Below are 17,971 nucleotides of genomic sequence, written 5' to 3'. Positions count from 1 at the left end.
TTCATTGCGGCCATTGTGATAGGAATGGGCTTCCCCCCCCCCCAATAGTCCTCCAAACTAAATATTGGCTTTTTGCACGCATCAGAGCTTCAAGAGCACACACACACACACACTGTCTGCACTGAACTGAACTTTATCAGGATTTTATTTGGATCCCAAACTGGGCCAGACATGGAGGCGGTTTGACAAGGAGCAGGTGAAGTTTTTGGAATATTTAAGCATCATGCACAGCTGCGAGGTGACAGTACGCATGTATGGAAGGTGCAGGCTACGTCACCACCATCCCTTTAATTATCAGAGTCTGCAAAATCAACAGACCTAGCCACATACACAGTTTAAAATAATATACGAGATGAATGCACTGGCCATACACATAAAAAGACACTGTATCTACGCTATATGTGGATACAGTATGTATGTGTGTGTACAGATGATTAATGAGCGGTACTGTGGGCAGGGGGCGCCTTGACAAGGGATCGTGGGAAAGGTTTCATGATTCATGGAGTGCATGTGTGTACGCGTGTCATACAGGCGCGCCAATTGGAACGCCCACCAACAACATACACATACATGGCATAGGATAAAGACTCTCGTTTGGTGAAGAAAAAAAAAAAAAACTTTCATCACACTCACACACACACACACACACACACACACACACACACACAGACAGAGTATGTACTTCCTTCCTGTGCAACGAGAAGGTGCTGACAGATGTGGACTTAACGGTGTGAAGGAGACGTGGAGCAGGAAAGGGGGGATGCATTCATATATGTAGATAATACTTCATCTAGAAGGTTGACAACGAAACATTTTGGGTCAGTCAGTACACCAACATGATGTAAAAATGCTTCCATTTCTAACATAAATATGGCACCTGAGCCATCTTTGCAGCTTAAATTTCTGTAAATGTGTGAATGCTTGAGTTCACTTGTGCTCTTCCACACCAAACTCCTACAAGCATGCATTTATGGGTCACAAACGTGCCTTCCTCAAACAAATGCAAGCATTCCATTGTCCATAAATGTCTTGCTAAGAAAAGGATTTAATATTGAGGGGGACAGCTCTAAACTGATGAAGCCGGGTGTCCAAACACCTCAGTCCACACAGAGGATCGGAGGAGGTGTTCTGTTCTGTTTCGGCTCAAATCCACTGAACGCCACACTCTCAACACAGAAGTTATGTTAAGTGAGAGTAAGTGTTGCTTTCATCCACGTCACACACACTTAAGAACCCTCCAAAACTCCTGATTGATGGCTGACATGTACGGTGACCCCTGTGGGTTGTAGTGAAAAAATTAAGACATGCGAGCATTTACAGTATAGTTTAATCATTATTAAACAAATGCTCAATGACAAATTAGTTAGGTGTCCCTGAAAAGACAGTTTTATTTTTTTCATGATTAATGTATTTTGAAAGACATTTTGCTTGATGGCAACCATGTTTTTCAAACAAATTGCTCAAATTTGAGACATGGGTGCACTAAATGCCATCTATGTGGAAAGTATCTTTTTTTGGTGTTGCATTTGCACACACTTGAAATTGTGCATCAGGGAGTCCTGGGTACTGGTGCATACAGTAGGGCCGCGTAAGTGTCACATGTCAAATTCCACACGCTTCCACAGCTTCCAGCCCACTTTCATCTGTTGTCAGCTTTTACATTTGAAGGATTACAAAAGTGTTTCTTCCATAAGGCAAGAATAAATCGCTATAAAACACACGTTTTACTAAAACTGGATTAACACTGCACATCTTTGAGCCCGATTCCAATTTCATGCCCATTTTTTTTTTTTGCATTTTGCATCCTTTACAGAACACCTAAACAAAATGCACTTAAAAAAAAAAACAAAAAAACAGAATACATAAACACAGCGTCTGACACCGTTTTAGTTATTTAATGGAAAATGTATAATTTAATGTAATGTAACATATTTAGTCCAACTAGGTAAATAGGAATACTGTGTGTTACCATCTGTGAGAGTGCTGCAAACAAAGTTAACCAACTGTCCGAACTCGCACTAATCAAATTGACGCAGCTAAAGACGTCTCACGAGCCCGATATCTGAAATGCGCTTTAAAGCAGTAAGTCACCAACTTAATTTTTGTGTGTGTGTGTGTGTGTGTGTGTGTGCAAAACATTAAGTTGTAAAATTGGATGCTGGCGCCACACCCCGCCAAGTCGCCATCTGCGTAATAATCTTGACGAAGTGACAAGAATGTAAATGTAAAATGTACAGTTTTGCACATTTGGAGAATAAATGGAGTATTGCAGAAAGTGTTTATGTGTGAGACACATGACAGGAATGAAAGCACTTAGGGCAAAGCAGTCACACTAGATGGCATCTGAGTTGATGAAGCCAATCAGCAAAGGCACATGAAAACAAACCAAGCAGACACTTCCATACGGGACCTTTGGTGAAAAATAAAAGTGGCAGGGACACCAGAGACTTTAATGACCTGCACCTGTAACACACAAAGAGGCCCACCCACCAGTCTGGGAGGGGGACCACACCCTGGTTCCCACAGTAACCGTCAACCACACTCTGGTGCAAAAAAGGGAGGCTTTACTCACATCCAGAGAGTCCTCGTTGACGATGATGAGGGACATACCGTGCGTCACGAGGCGACACGAGTAACCTGATGGGGAGGTAGAAGTTTAAACTCCAAACAAACAAACACACACAGCGCTGTTTCCCCTCACCGATGTTGATGGCTGTCTCCTGCTTGTCGCCGGTGAGGACCCAGATCTTGATGTCAGCCCTCATGAGAGTGGCGATGGTTTCGGGGACGCCGGCCTGGAGACGGTCCTCTATGGCGGTGGCACCCAGCAGCATCAGGTTCTGTTCGTAGTGTTGGAACAAAAATGTTATATTTTATTAGTGCATGTAAACATTTTCTCATGAATTTTTGTTCATCTTTATTATATGTGAACCATTTCCCCAATTTCTCTGGGTTTTTTTACGCCAAGGAATTGTGCTACACGGTAATAACTTGTAAGAATGCACTGAGCTGGATAAGGGGATGCTTGAATGAGTTTGGTGTGGAAGGACCTGACCATGTCACCAATGAACAAATCAACCCAATCCAAAATAACGTAGAAAGACTTCTAAGACGAATGGAAGCTGTTGTAGCTGCAAAGTGGAGGAAGAACTCCACATCATCTTCATGTTTCCACTTCCTGCTTGTGTCCCAATACTTTTGCCTTTCTCAAGTTTGAAGCTCCAGGTAGGAAGTCATTGGGACAGGCCGTGTGGGGGCTCCTTCATGGCAACATCATTCACTTCTAATTATGAGGATGAAGTCCAATGGCGGCTCTTTTGGACTTAACCTTGTGACTTTGTTGCCAAGAAGCGAGTCATTGACAGGCCAAGTACCCCCCACCCCCACCCGTTGCCCGTCCCCCTGTGCTCTCTTTGCTTTCAATTTGCTGGCCGATTAAACGCACATGTACGCTTATTAGACGCACTCAGATGCGCACACAAACACTGCCCACAGACGCACAAGGTAACACTGCCGTCTTGTTGGCAGCCACTTTTTTTTGGAGGTTCTTTTGGCAAGCTGGTGTTGGGTAATTACCTTGTGGTCTCACGGTCTGAGCGCCCCTTCTACTCTTGCTTCCTCTTTTTAACCCCCCCCCCCCCCCCCCCACACACACACACACACACACACACAACCCTCTTCAGTCTTCTCACCTCCAAAACTTCCCACCTTTCAGTTTCAACAAGTTGAGCACACAGCTGCAACAATGGACCAATTCTGCCACCTGCTGGTAGTCAGGAAACATGTCTGTCTCAGGTGGGGGGTGTCCACAGTGTGGCCTGTGGGCCAATTTGTTTTTTAATAAGTCGTCCCTTGGCATATTGAAATTAAAATGTCAAGTTCTTCTCAACTTTGTGCATCCCTCGAACTTGAAAAAAAGGGCCTCAGTTGCTACTCCGAAGAAACTGGATCCACTCGATGCTTTGCTTTCCTTAAGTTTATTTGTGGTTCAAGTCAGGAGTTTTCATGCACATTAAAGTTTTTACTGCACAGCACAGCACAGCTGAAAACCTTCAAAAAAGGATAAACACGTAATATAAAACTCAGTTAATATTGTATTGCAATATATGAACTAATTTCTATGGCAACATTTTAAATTATATTTGACCACTTTTACTGCTATTTATTAAACTATTTTAAAAAATTTGTAACATTTGTATTGTAACTTAGTCTTGTACTTTACATCATGCTTGTTTTCTCAAACTGTGGGATTAAATAAAAATCTATTAAATAAATACCATGATTTAACAAACATTTAAACAAGTACATTAAATGGGCAAAAGAAAACTTCATAATTTGTATTTAACACCCTAAACACGCTGCTCGTGCTTAGGCAAAATTCCAATCAAGAACTAATTAATCAATTAACCAAACATGCACCGTCGCATGCCCACATGTGCCATAAACGATCGGCGGCATTCTTAATTTGACATCCTAAAACAACAAATACAGTGAGCACATGCTTTCAATTCATTTATATTCTTAATTCACAAATGAGGCACGCGCCATCGGCGGCCGTCTAGTCAAAGAAAGTCAAGCCGTGCGCAGCGCAGACGCATTAAAACAGCAGTAATAAGTAAGACTTTTTAAAAGAGGATTTCAGTTTCTTACCGGCTGCCTCTTCAGACTTGTAGCTCCACTTGCACAAAGCTTAGGGGTAACGCTCTGATCACACCAAATTACCACACCTGTCTGCAGCCTTGCCTGCTTAAAAGGAAGTTGCATCTCTATGTTGCATGCCCAGGTGTGCTGGTGAGACTATTTTTATTTATTTATTTATTATTTAAAGTTTTTTTTTTCTTTAGTTACATAAATTTTAAATAGTGAAAAAGCAATTTTCACTTTTTTTTTTTTTCCTGTCTCATGAATCGACTAATTCCCGCAACCACTTTTACCTATAGTTTGACTTGGCAGAAATTAATGTATTATGAATAAGATATATTATTTAAGGGGTAGGTAGGTCAATATATGCAGTGTTTCCCATACATGAATTTATTTGTGGCAGCCAGCCAAATAGATTTGGCGTATTTATTTGTTATGCATGGTGGAAAATGTTTGGACACCCATGATGGACAATATTTACCAAAAATAGTCTGATAACGTAACGTAACGTAACGTAACGTACATAACATAACCATTATATGATATGATATGGTATTATATAATGTCACTCCTGTGTAGCTAAATAATATTGGAGAGGCCTGTTGATGCATGATGGCGTACACTGAAATTAAGTTCAATACATATATCTTTCCATCAAACATAAATCAAGTGCTACCAACCTTTTCCAGTTGCTCATAACACTCCTCGAGTTTCTGAGCTCTGTCTTTTAGCACGGTGCTGACCCGGTTGTACTCCTTCAACCACTCCTGGTAGGCGTCTTCTTCCAAGTCCACGTAGGCGAAGCACAAAGTCCTCAGGCCTGGATGGATGGATGGATGGAAACAAGATGGCTCAGTAAGAAGACAAAGCTCCTAATTCTAACATTGTCTTACCTTCTGTGGCAAACTGCTCCAAGTGAGCGACAGTCAAGTCTTTGTAGTGGGAGTCCACGGTCAGGCGTTCAAATATCACATTGTCCTGAGAAAAAAACAAAAAACAATCATTAATTCAGCTTTTACTAAAATCATCATAGCTGATAATGACAAGAACATACTGCGCCTTTGCAGTAAAGGCGGAGCTTCCCATTGGGGGTTCGCACCACCACAGACATGCGTTTGCGGTTGCTGAAAAAAAAAAATTGTTGTTTCAGCAAATGGAGGGTAATTTCCTGAGTAATCCAGAACACAGACAGACGAGTACCTGGAAAACTCCAGCACGTTTAGCAGCTCATAGCTCAACTCCTTCCCTCTCTGGAAAACACAACAAAATGTCAGCAAGAAGATTCCGCTACATTTCTAAGAGTGTGCGTTTAAGGCTTACAGCGTCGATGATGACAGAATGCGGCGTCCTGGCAGTGAAGACGAAGCCCAGACCTTTGGCCCCTTTCACCAGAGCGCCCTCGTCTGGTGAGGAGGCCTGGTAGACGAGCTGGTCGTCCTCTCGCTCTGGCACTACTGTGTGGCACACCGCCATCATGGTCAGGAACTCGCAGATGTGAGGAGCCGTCACCTGAACGCACAAACACACACATGAAAAGGTTTACTTTATTAAGTTAAATTAGACGCTAATGGTTTCATTTATGTCAAAAATGCTTAACAAGTCCACAGCCACAGTTGCACAATTCTACATGTTTGAAAAGGAGTAGGAAGAAGCACCTTCTCCATGACTAAGCCACTGCTGACATTGTGTTCACTTCCTGTGTTTAAATCTTAGCATTTTCTACTAGAGAATGTGCAACGATAAAAACAGATGATGGCTTATGCAGGGATGAAAAGTTTGGACAGACTTCCTCATTCAATAGCATGAGCAAGTGTGACTAAACCTTTGACTGGTACTGTATATAAATAAGCAAATAATAATAAAAAAAGATAAATAAATAGAAAATAAATGTATGCAGTGAGATAAGGTTTGCATCCACAGGCGACTCCTACATGGCCTTTCTCGATGTTCTGGATGAGAGTCGGGTCATCAAACTCTGTGGAGTTGTGGCTGTTGGACGGCAGGTTGCTGTGAAATTAAAACAAATGTGAATTTTGTTTTATGACATTTAATAGTTTTTTTCGTTGTTAAAAGAAAAATCACATCATGCAGAAGAGATGGCGATGACGGTCCGCTCACCTGAAGTCCTCCATGGACCGATCACAGTCAAGATCAGGGAAGTGGCTGCCGTCATGAATGAGGTTGCGAAAGGAATCAGTTGGTTAGTTGATTAGTTCATCCGATCAAAGCATGCCAGACTTAAATGAACAGGTCGATTTCATCAATGAAGTAAGAGTGTACTACCAAGCTATTAGTAAACCATTAGGAGAGTGAAAGATGATGAAAGCGTACTTCAGGGGTGTCCAAACTTCCTCCGTTGATGGTCACATAAAGAAACATTAACAGATGTGGGGCAACTTTGAACATTTTTGTTATTAAACATGCAAAAACCACTTCCGTGTAAATCAATATATGCTAGGCTGTTAAATATATTTCATTCTGTTATCATTACATTTAAGAAGTTATTGCTTAGTCTATATCCTGCATGCATTTACTGTTAACATCATACAAAGTTTCTGTCAGTCTTTTGCTCTAGTTTGTATTCATTCATCTTTAATCCCATTATTTATTCATGTATTCATTCATCTTTAATCTTATTATTTATTGATGTAGCTATTATTTAAAATGGGTAGGATTAAATGAGCTCTGCATCGTCCTACTCCTGTTCGAACATTTTGCATTGTAAACAGGTGATGTCACTTTGTTAAGTTTGTTCCAAATATATAAACCATGAACGATTTATTATTATTGTGAACGTGATATATTGTTCAAACAAGCAATATCTCAACTTTTTGTCTTTTTAATGTGGCCCTAATCAATCCTCCCATACAATTTTTTTTCCTGGACAGCCACAAATAGATTTGGTACTTCCTGTCTTGCGCTTACTCATAAACCCGTTACAATGACACCAAATGTAGCTAGTTGCGTCAACTCCAGACAGTAGATCGCATCGTAACTCTGCTTCTTCACACGACTCATACACGCCTGGTCTGCCAGAGAAAATGACAAAGTAGCAGCAGACATCAGTGCTGCCAACTTAGTGACTATTCAGACCCTTCTGGATTTCGTTTTCAAAAAAGCAATTGAAGACGAAACATGAAAGCATGTATCTTCCAATGAGCAGCAGGTGCTGCTCTGGGCCCCTACCCCACCTAAAAGCACATACAGGCGGCTCTGTCTTGCTTGTGACATAAAAAAAAAATCAAATCAATACAAATCAATCTGCGGGCTAGAAACTACCACTTTGGACACCCCTGATGTAAGTGATTCATGTGAGGAAAAAGGCTTCCACAGATCAGAATTAAAAGGGCATTTTAAAAAAATATATTTAAAAAAAGGCTTACCCATAGGTAATTCCTGCAATGGTACACTTCTTAAAGTGCATGACGTTACAGGTGAGGGTGCCTGTCTTGTCAGAAAACAGATATTTCACCTGCAAAAACACATCGACCTGAGCAAAGTGCAGCTTTGAAAATGACTATTAAGCCACATAATGAGTGAAAGAAACCTGGCCCAGCTCCTCATTAAGGTTGGATGTTCGAGCCATCGCTGGCGTGTCCGTCTCTGCATAGTACATCTCCATATCCTAAAAAGTTAATAATATGATTTATGCTTCTCATAGCACAAATTTATTGCAAATATTCTTTAAAATGCTGTGTACCCAGTTGATGAAGAGGGCCTGCGTGAACTTGACCACCTCCAGTGTGACCAGCAGGCTGATGGGAATCAGGTTGTTGTACAGGATGATGAACGTCAGCAGGTTGTAGGCAAAGTTAGCAGAGATGTCGCCTGCCCAAAAACATTTCTTGCTAGGAGGATGCAAAGTGGGTGTGTGAGTGTGTGTTTTTGTGGGTGTGAGTGTTCTCTCACCAACTCGTGAGAGGTACCAGCAGGATTCGTCTGTGTGCTGTCTGTTCCAGATGGCAGCGCCCACGGAGCTGATCAAGGCCATTACCAGGAGGATACCGAGCAGGACCAAGATCTGCATGTTGGTCACCCGCTCCACATTGGAGCGCTTCAGCGGTGCCTTGGTGGAGTTCTTGTGAGGGAGACAGGTTGTTCGGGTCGAGGAGTTGACAATTAAAGAAAAAAAAAAAATACTGCTCTGAAGGTTTACCTGCATTAGTTTGGAGTCATGGCCGGTGTAGACGACAATTCCCACAACCCACTGCGTGTTCCGGAGCTGAGCGCCACGCAGCAGAACCTGGTCTGGACCTAAAGGAGCAGGACTAAGGAGGAGAAGTCATTATGCAACACGTTGGTCTGAATTCTTATGAACCAATGCACTTCAATCACAGCGCCTCTGCTGGTTGAAGTCAAGTAGTGCACCCGATTTTGCATCAGCTGTTTCAAGATGTGATTTCCCACATAATTGAGTACATTCTTACTTTTGGTTCTCTAGCTTTAGTGTCCCAGTGAAGTCGTACAGGTGTCTGTTTGGACCTTCACACTCCAAACGACCGAACAAGGACATCAAATCCTCCAGGGTCTGGAAGCCTGCGGTGAGGGAAAGACCCTGGAAGAATAGTATAATGTCAATTGCACAAAATATATTGGAATATATTTATTAATGCACTAAATTAAAGCTGCCTTGTTGTACCTGTCTGATCTTCAGGTTGGTTTCACCATCCAGGTTGGAGGTCTCTGTGTAGCACATTGCTTGTGGTTCACTGTGGAAGAGATAAGTTAAATCAGTCCATGAATGAAAAAGCACAAATAAACTTTATACAGACACACACACACACACACACACACACAACAAATGACATGAAGACACATGATTATATTGACTGGCAAACATTCATACGTCTGACCTGGATGACACAATGACCATGTCAGCCGGAAGGTGCCTGCCATTGGTCACCTTTACTATGTCTCCTACTGCCACCTTGTGGTCAGCGGTGCAACAGCATGGAGGCAGATGGGTGTTAAGGGGGGGATAGACAGAGAAAAAGAAATTAGTGAGCAGCCAAGAGAGGACGTGACAAAGTGACAGCGAGCGCAGGCTTAACTATTAACTGGACTACAACAGATCTGGGTAAAAACAAAAAAGCAATGATAAGCACGTACACAAAAAATGAGCACAGTCCAACATCAACCTTCTTTAAGATGACAAACATCCCATTGGTGTGCGACATGCAGCACAGCTTCCTTGTGTGTGCCATGCACTATAGCAAGGTTATTCAACTTGCGGTCCACAGCCCAAAAGAGACCAGACCACAAGTTCTGTTCAAAACGTGGGAGCAACAAACATCTTTACAGTAGATTCTTAAACAACTCTTGTCATATCTTTGACTAGTGTCTTTGCACTTGAATGCTCCTGTCCAATACAGCGTTTTTTGCAGAAGGTACTTCAAAACAGCAGAGCACTCCTGTCATAAATAGGATTTTAGACTAGTGTTTTTTTGTAAAGGCCCTTGTAAACAGAGCAGTGCTCCTGTTATACAGTATAAAGGATCTTTGACGATAATTTTGTAGAACTCCACAAAAACAGCAGAGCACGCACTTTTGTTATGTAGAGGATCTTTGACCAGCGTTTTCTGCAGTATGTCTTTAAAAATAGCAGTCATATGGAGGTTATTTTACAAGCTTTTTTTTTTTTTTGCAAACAGGTCCTTAAAATCAGCATGTTGCTGTCATATAGAAGATCTTTGACTAGCATTTTTGTAGCAGGACCTTAAAAACAGCAGCAGAGTGCAGTCTTGTCATATAGAGGATCTTTGACTCGGGCTTTTGCAGTGGGTAACATTTGAAGGTATTACAGAACCTTCAATTGACATTATACACAAAACAAACAATAACAGTGAAGGGAAAAGTCCTTATCCTTTTTAAAATGTGGCCTCCAGATCACAAGACACACCTCCCATGAGGAGGGTCTTACTGTCACATAAGGAAGACAAAAATGTGATTTGATGGACCCAAGTTGTGCCTGAAGTAAAGGGAAATGTTGAAGTAGTAAGCACAAGAAACTTGTTGTACAATAATAGATGCTACTTCCTGGTCGGTTATGATACAAATGACTGAGTACTGTTACCTGTTTCCATACGATGGTCTGCCAGACTCCGTTACGCAGCACTGCCAGACAGGAAGAAGAACAGCAGCTGTCAGTCAGTCCGCCCATAGAGGATCTCTCATACAGTATTCATTGTAAAGCGTCTGCGGCTGCAGCGTAATGAGCCACCGTTGACAGCCTTGCACTCAGGCATGACGGGAAGACAAAACCACGCTCAAGTACACATGAAAGGGCAGACAGAGAGAGTGGATGCTAATTAATTAACACGCAGTAGCAGATACCTGTCGTCTTCTTGTTGTTGACCGTGTTGTCCGCTTTATGTCGTTTCTGTGAGAGAACAAGATGCTCCATGAGAACGACACCTTCTCTTCTAAAAATAAAGGATGTCCTGTGCTACTGACATAGTCCTCGATGATCTCCTTGATGCCCGCCACTGTGAGGATGAAAATGAGCGGGACCAGCGTGGTGTAGCGGCCAGTCGGTGACACGTCAGGGATTTGCTGATAGGAGATAACAGTAGCAGACATTAAAGTACCATTTCAACATTAACTACCTATTGTCTGCCTAATGGAGTGGCACGGTGATTGCAGGACTGCAATCTATCAGTGGTACTGGGTCGCAGTGTCTTAAAGATAACGTACATGCCATTGTGTGTTACCTGCATGAGTGCAATGAAGAGGAAGAAGGCGTTGGCGGCCCTCCTGATCTGCTCGTACAGGAAGCGGGGAAGGAAGGTGAGGACGCCATACTTGGTGGTACTGGAGGGAGATGGAGGCAGAATCACAGTGGCTCAATAACAAAAAGCACTTTTCAGGTTTTAATCATTGCAGTTAAATTTAGCAAAAATGGGCAGCTACAGAAACCTTGACGACTTCAATCAAGTGCATTGATCAGACAAGTGTATCGACTGGCAAGAGCTTTTAAGATGGCCTAGAAAGGGTCTGCCTGTGGAGTGGACAGGTAAGAGCCGCTGGCATTGTTTAATGGACGCTGCATGTGTGTGCGTGTGCGTGTACTAAAAGGAAAACGACACCAGACACTAAAGCCCTGTGTCCATTAAGCAGTACATTATGTTCAGTCTGGGATGATTCCATTGTGAAAAGTTGCAGCCCTTCCAGTTTTTTGGGTGCCAACCACAGTGTTATGGTACCTAAAGGGACTGATGCTGGACACATGATCTGTCAGCACTAGCTGTCACTCCACAGATGTTCACCATTCTGCCAGTGTGAACAGATGCTAGCTGCAGGGGTGATGATCTCCTGCTGAGGTATTCTGTTTTTGTAGAAAATAGTCTTTCAAGCGAGGAAGCTCAGAGTGAGCCACAAGAAGGACACACATGCCTGTTGCTGCAGGATGAGCTGGTTACTTGAACAAAAGTGAGTGCAGGAGAGAGGCAGCACTAACGCACATAAAAAGTGACTGTAGCGACAGTGAATTATGGACATGGTGGAGGGCTGCAGGAGAGCGAGGCTGGGCCTTCCAGGCTTAATCTCACAGAAATCAATAGCTTCAAAACATAAAGCAAAAGAGATTCAGGATACCAGTAAGCTCCAATCACAGCACAGTGAAAACGCAGCTCGCGTCACCCGATCCAATCGGCCAGGGAGCACCGTAATGTTGCTAGCCGGGCTGAAATACGAGATTAAAAAAAAAAGAAGAAGAAAGAAATCTGACGTTGGTAATGGCGGAAGAGACAAGTGCAGCAGTCTGAGTGAGTCTCTGAAGGACCATTAGGAGTCTTACTGAATGTTCAAAGACATGAACATACTCCATGACCACTGCTGGTGTTTAGTTGAACTGGTTTGCTGCTAGGCTAAAAGGTATACAGTATTTCCCATAAATATAAATTTATTTGTGCAGGGGTGCGCGCCACAAATAAATTTGCCTCTACACATTCCCCCTCGCTCACCAACACAATATAACTACAATGTCTGCGTGGCTTTTCGTTACAGCTCCATATACTTGTAGTATATTAACACATCTATTCATGGAGCACAGGAAACGTCTTTTTTTTTTTTTTTAAATGTAATTGCCCGTACATGTTATAAAGGCACACACGCACACCACTGCACAAAATGAAACACTCGGAAGTCAATAACTTTATGTTGTGTTGTTGAATAAGGTTTAAAAACATGAGACAATGTTGCACATTTTTCCACACACCAACACTGAGGCTGAGTTTTTAAAAATCTCCACTCTTGTTTTGTGTCACTGCCAATTAGACAATGACATCACCCAACTTCCCCCACCCAATCAACGCAACATCACAGGTAGATTGCAATCCTGTGGGCAACACTGCATGTGTGTGCAATAATAATTTTCTACCACCCCAGTCCTGTGGGGAGCGGCAATGAACATTACAAACACAGGACATTTTTTCACCACAGCGAAAATAGACCTTAATCCGGATCTGCACAAAAACTGAAAAAGTTGTTGCTCCGGCATGTGTAGCACCCCTCAACCACATTTTGGGTTATGTCACTTTAGCGTGATTTTGCTAACTAACCAACAAACAAGCCCACAGAGATCAAAACAGTCTCTTCTGTGCAAATAGTGTCAAATGAAACTGAAAAAGGTGTCACACTATTACACGGTCACACTGCTTACGTCCTTGTGGCGCTATCACCACCCCACCTCCGCGCATCACAGTGGAAACACACCAGATCAGGGTTTACCTTTTCAAACAGTTTCCATGACAGACTTGAAAATGGCCTAGAAGAACCTCACGTAACTTCCTCTTTAAAAGCAGCGTGCTTTGATTTACACTGTGTGTGAAGTTTAGTCAAGGCAAGCAATTTTCAAACTGCGGTGATACACTTTGCGCTTCACCTTTGGGACTGCTGCGCGGGCTGCAAATAATCACTTAATGGATGAGTTATTACAGAGTCTTATCTACAGTCTTTAGCCGTGGCAAGGTCTTTTTCTTAAACAGATTAAAAAAGATTGTTTAAGGAAACAGTTAACAAAAACTAGTGGACTTTAGAAAAACAGTACAAACTAACAGCGTGGCCTTCAACTTGACAGCAATGACATAAAAGCAGCAGAGAACAAACAGAACCAACACTTTGACCTCCAGCAAAAGTGCACCAACCATTGGCAGAGCCAAAGAAGGTCTACCCAACACTACCTGACGTGGTTGTCGCAGAACTTGGTGGTCTGGGTCCGGTTGAGCAGCACCGTCCGAGCCGTGGCTTCTACGGGCTCCGCCTGCGACGTGGTCCCGGACATCTCATCATCTGCCTTGTGGTAGCCGGCTGAGGAGCAAGCGGGTCCTGCACCGTTGGATTGATGAGAGAGAGGCGAGGCTGGGTGAGTGCGAGTAAGGGGGGGGGTGACAGAGGAGGAGGGTGATGATGGGGGGTGAACAGAGGGGGGACAGTTCAAGACAAGACAGGGCGACCCATTTAGCATCAGAGTCAATATGTGTGCTGTGTTTCATGGAAGCTGTCAGTGCACACACACCCATGGGAATCCCACACCCAGACACCACCCACCCTCTCTGGCTGATAATGGATGTGCTGAGGGATGCACAACAGCCAACAAACACAGCAGGCCCACTCCGAGCAGCACAGGTAGATAGAACCCTGACAAGAAACAGAGGATGCAACAATCCTCCTTCTCCTCCTCCTTTGCTCTCTCGCTCAGCCTGCATGCACGCCACGCTAACACAACTAACAATACAACTAATACTAACGCCAACTCCAACATGCACGCCTTTTACTCAGCTGCTGCACTCCAGTAACATTTTGGCGGACCTGCAGGACGAGGACGTGCGCAGCAGCAGCAGCACGCCCGAGCAGACTCTCGAAGTCCGGATCGCGGTGGAAATATGTTCGCCCCTCAACCTCCGTCGCCGGGTCATCTGGCTAACTGCCCCATCGGGAAGCTCCCCTCTACGAATTCTTCTTCGCCGTAAATTGGGACAGTCTCCTCCCTCTCAAGTGATGGCGCGCTGTTGCTGGCAGCCCAGACAACAAGAGGAAGCCATATGGACATCCTCCACTAGTAGGAAGAGGGAGGGGGCAAAGTCGAGGCTCCGCTTCTTCTTCTTCTTTTTTTTTTTTTTTTTTTTTTAAAGGGACAGTCGCCATGAGGGGAACAAACGGCTCAAATGTAGCAATGGAAGTAAAGTAATCGTGACGCAAAAGCAGTAACTATTGCTTTAACTGGTGTAATTTGGGTGATGTAATAGCCATTGTTATTGTTAGCATAGCTAGTTATACTGCATTTGAACCGCCAGTTCCTGTTTAAGTTCCGCCTTCCTGCACTATCATTGGCTAGCCACTGACAGTTGATGCGTCATTGGAGGAAATCAGTGGCGCTGCCACAATGAATGACGTCATTGCGTGTATGTGTGCGTACGTGTTAAACTTCCAGAAAGGTAGCCAAAAATATAAAAGATAGAAAGACAGATACAAAAAAAAACACAGCTTCCTATGTACATTACGTATTATTAATTTGTGTTGCAATATTATAAGTGTAAATGTCTCGTGTTGAAATGTGGAATCATTGAACAGGCAATCTATGCAGGTATATCTATATATTGTATAATACATACTCATATATACACACTGTAAGCTACTTTTAATTGTGTGCAGTAGCGTTTTTCAAAAGTTTTTTTTTTTTTTTTAGCAAAGTCTACCTAAAAATCACATTACTTTTTATTTTATTCAGTAAAGCTTTTTAAAAAAATAAACGTTAATGCTTTATTTTGTGAAAAAGTAAACAAAAGCTGCATGGTAGGCCCATTAATTAAGATTAGCATCTTTAGTAACCTGTTGTTTTGCCATTTGCTTTTTAGAATTCTGCAGCTGCTTTGGTGAAAGTACTACAACTGAAAAATGGTGGTGTAACGTTAAGCGGTTGGCTTTGGTGATTTGTTTTCTCAATACTGTAATCACATCCAGTGTATTGCTTTCATCGCTAACGGGTCGTGGCCTCCTCTTGGAGATGTTGTCTGTCAGCGTAAGCCAACACAACAGGCAGGGTGCATAAATTATTTAGAATCTAATAAAAGTCCAGGGCCCGTCAGGCAGATTGAGTTCCCGAAGCGTTCACCTGGTGAGTACTGAGATATTTTGCATAGACAAAATAAACTCCTTCAGTATTGACGGCAAAGGAGCTTAAAGAATGTATTGCATTTTAAGTGTAGTGCTATTCTCCGCCATGCTATGATGTGTCTGCACATCGCATGCCGCAGAAGTCAAAGTCCATCCAAGCCAAATGATAATAAGTGTCCTATCAGATGAGGAGTGTGGAGCAGACTATTACCTGGCCGAGCTGTAAGTCACAATCAGGGCACTCACAACACTTCACAGAGCAAATGGCAGCGGGGTTAAATCAAGATAGCAACAGACAAGGTCACAGTTAGTCAAGGAGAATGCACACTAGCTCTTTTCAAGCTGATTTTCACTGCTGTTTTTCCTCTAACGTACAATACAGTAAATGTGTTTTGCCATTGACAACTGGCATTTATTACAGCCGCCACTCCACCTTTTGGATCAATAATGTTTTTCTCAGCAACAGCCCACTTTGGCTCTGGATCATTTGGGAGTGGATCAATGCCTCTGTTCCTCTGATGATGGAACAGATACACCCACCCACCCCCATCTGCTACTCCATGCAAACACCAGCAATACATCTCAACAGCTCAGCCAGATCATATACACAAGAAGAAGGTAAGAGGGTTCCAATGACCTTCGTCCCTAGGTGAGACTCATCCATCCTTAGGCAAACGTTACATGAAGACACTGAAAAGCTGTTAATCCAGTGCATTAGCGTTAGCATTAGTAAGCCTTAAAGTGCTCATGACTCCAAAACACATGTTAATCGTGTTATTTTTGCCGTGCAAAATAACATTGAAAGGTATATTTCCTGTGTTAGATGTGTGAATATTGTATGGAATCCATATGCATGGAATTTTGTTGGACGCTGCAGGAGACAACAAGTGGGAAAAAAAAACATGAAACGCAAAACAAAAATTTTTAGAAATCTAAATGAACTTTCTTCTGTTGGTTATTTTTGTGTTTTTTAATGCCACAAGCAAGATGGAGCCCTGTGACATCCTTCTGTGTACTAAATATCCCCTCAACAACGTTGACACCTGTCTGGAAATGACAGTACATCCACAGAAGGCCCCATTATGATGTGTTTATGAGTGAGGGCAAACAGGTAGCGCCAAATCTATTTGAGGCAGTCTGCATGCATATGTGATATATACCTGTACGTGGGAAATGTGGGAAGATAATAATCCATCAACCATGGCATAAGCACGTCTCAAGGTGCCCCGGCCCGGTGACAAAACTTTTATGGTTAAAAAGGCAAGCGAAGCTGCTCAATAATAGAGCGAGGTGGGCTGCATAATTCATCAATGTTCTTACACAATAACGGCACAGCATGTTTCACTAGAATACCATACACAGTGGTCTTCCAAGCCTTTCATTCAACCAATACCGTACACATGACGAGCCTCAGAGGAAAACAGCTGATAATGATTAGTTAGTGGGAGAAAGCTGCATTCAACAGCAGCTGTCAAAGCACTGGCCAACACCTTGTAATGATGTCAATTGTCTTGACGAGAATAGCGCTGAGTGTAAAACCTCCACCGAAAACACTCCTTCCACATTTAAATTGACAGCCCCCTCCTGCCTGAATGTTCATTTCAATTGCATGAAGAAATAAGTGGAAAAAAAAACCTTGCAATGTTTGTTTACATAATCCTGGAGCCACATCTCGGCCTATGCCCCGCCCCTTTCATCTGCTTTTGTGTAATGCTAACAATCAAAACACAGCAGGACCGCCAATGTCCAATGGACCTGAAGTCATCATTTTCGTAGGTCATGCACAACATCACAAAAGACAAAAGACCAGCTTTTTCTTTGGCTTTTTAGTAAAGTATAATGATGACGACGACCATAGACTGCGATGTAGGAAAAGTGGTGCACGCCTCTGTCCTGGCTGCTAATCTATGATGAACTTCTTTTTACACTTGTATGACACTCGACTCACCATCATCAATATACTACAAGTCATCAAAGTGAAGGTTGAGAATGCAATTTATCGTTTTTAGGTTTTACGATACAGCACTTGATGCAACACATGTATGACAGTTGTAATGTGACTTAAAACATTGCGTGTACAGTTAAAAATGTCATGATGGCCACGATTTGACCCTGGAACAGATTATTTGTATTTCCATTATGTCCTACGGGAAATGGGAACAAATCCATGATTCCACTGTAAACAAATCACTGTAAGCATAAACCGCCATCTCCATCC

At 42.7% G+C, this 17,971-nt stretch overlaps 1 protein-coding gene across 10 annotated transcripts in view; it reads right to left on the bottom strand.

The window, feature by feature from the left end:
- The window catches only part of atp8a2 (ATPase phospholipid transporting 8A2), a 47,444-nt gene that overhangs the window by 25,900 nt on the left and 3,573 nt on the right, over window positions 1-17,971 (bottom strand). For 4 of the 10 annotated variants that reach the window (XR_008567311.1, XM_054765043.1, XM_054765042.1 and 1 more), the window contains 22 exons: window positions 13,821-13,998; window positions 11,352-11,451; window positions 11,095-11,193; window positions 10,975-11,020; window positions 10,715-10,755; window positions 9,495-9,568; window positions 9,281-9,350; window positions 9,069-9,196; window positions 8,798-8,909; window positions 8,551-8,719; window positions 8,342-8,469; window positions 8,189-8,266; window positions 8,025-8,113; window positions 6,760-6,804; window positions 6,573-6,648; window positions 5,962-6,150; window positions 5,842-5,891; window positions 5,696-5,765; window positions 5,535-5,619; window positions 5,322-5,461; window positions 2,702-2,840; window positions 2,573-2,637 (listed from right to left, as the gene is read on the bottom strand). Coding sequence is in view for 9 of the 10 variants with exons in the window: in XM_054765043.1 (XP_054621018.1) it covers window positions 2,573-2,637; window positions 2,702-2,840; window positions 5,322-5,461; window positions 5,535-5,619; window positions 5,696-5,765; window positions 5,842-5,891; window positions 5,962-6,150; window positions 6,573-6,648; window positions 6,760-6,804; window positions 8,025-8,113; window positions 8,189-8,266; window positions 8,342-8,469; window positions 8,551-8,719; window positions 8,798-8,909; window positions 9,069-9,196; window positions 9,281-9,350; window positions 9,495-9,568; window positions 10,715-10,755; window positions 10,975-11,020; window positions 11,095-11,193; window positions 11,352-11,451; window positions 13,821-13,998 (2,171 nt within the window). In the remaining variant the exon portion in view is untranslated. Of the gene's footprint in view, window positions 1-2,572; window positions 2,638-2,701; window positions 2,841-5,321; window positions 5,462-5,534; window positions 5,620-5,695; window positions 5,766-5,841; window positions 5,892-5,961; window positions 6,151-6,572; window positions 6,649-6,759; window positions 6,805-8,024; window positions 8,114-8,188; window positions 8,267-8,341; window positions 8,470-8,550; window positions 8,720-8,797; window positions 8,910-9,068; window positions 9,197-9,280; window positions 9,351-9,494; window positions 9,569-10,714; window positions 10,756-10,974; window positions 11,021-11,094; window positions 11,194-11,351; window positions 11,452-13,820; window positions 13,999-14,448; window positions 17,966-17,971 lie in introns of those variants that run through there. The other 6 variants (XM_054765044.1, XM_054765047.1, XM_054765049.1 and 3 more) reach the window with 4 other exon arrangements.

This window comes from Dunckerocampus dactyliophorus, chromosome 21 (assembly GCF_027744805.1).
Source record: "Dunckerocampus dactyliophorus isolate RoL2022-P2 chromosome 21, RoL_Ddac_1.1, whole genome shotgun sequence".
Lineage (NCBI taxonomy): Eukaryota > Metazoa > Chordata > Actinopteri > Syngnathiformes > Syngnathidae > Dunckerocampus > Dunckerocampus dactyliophorus.
The sequence above is the reverse complement of the archived record's forward strand: the minus strand, read 5'-3'. Positions and strand labels throughout refer to the sequence as shown.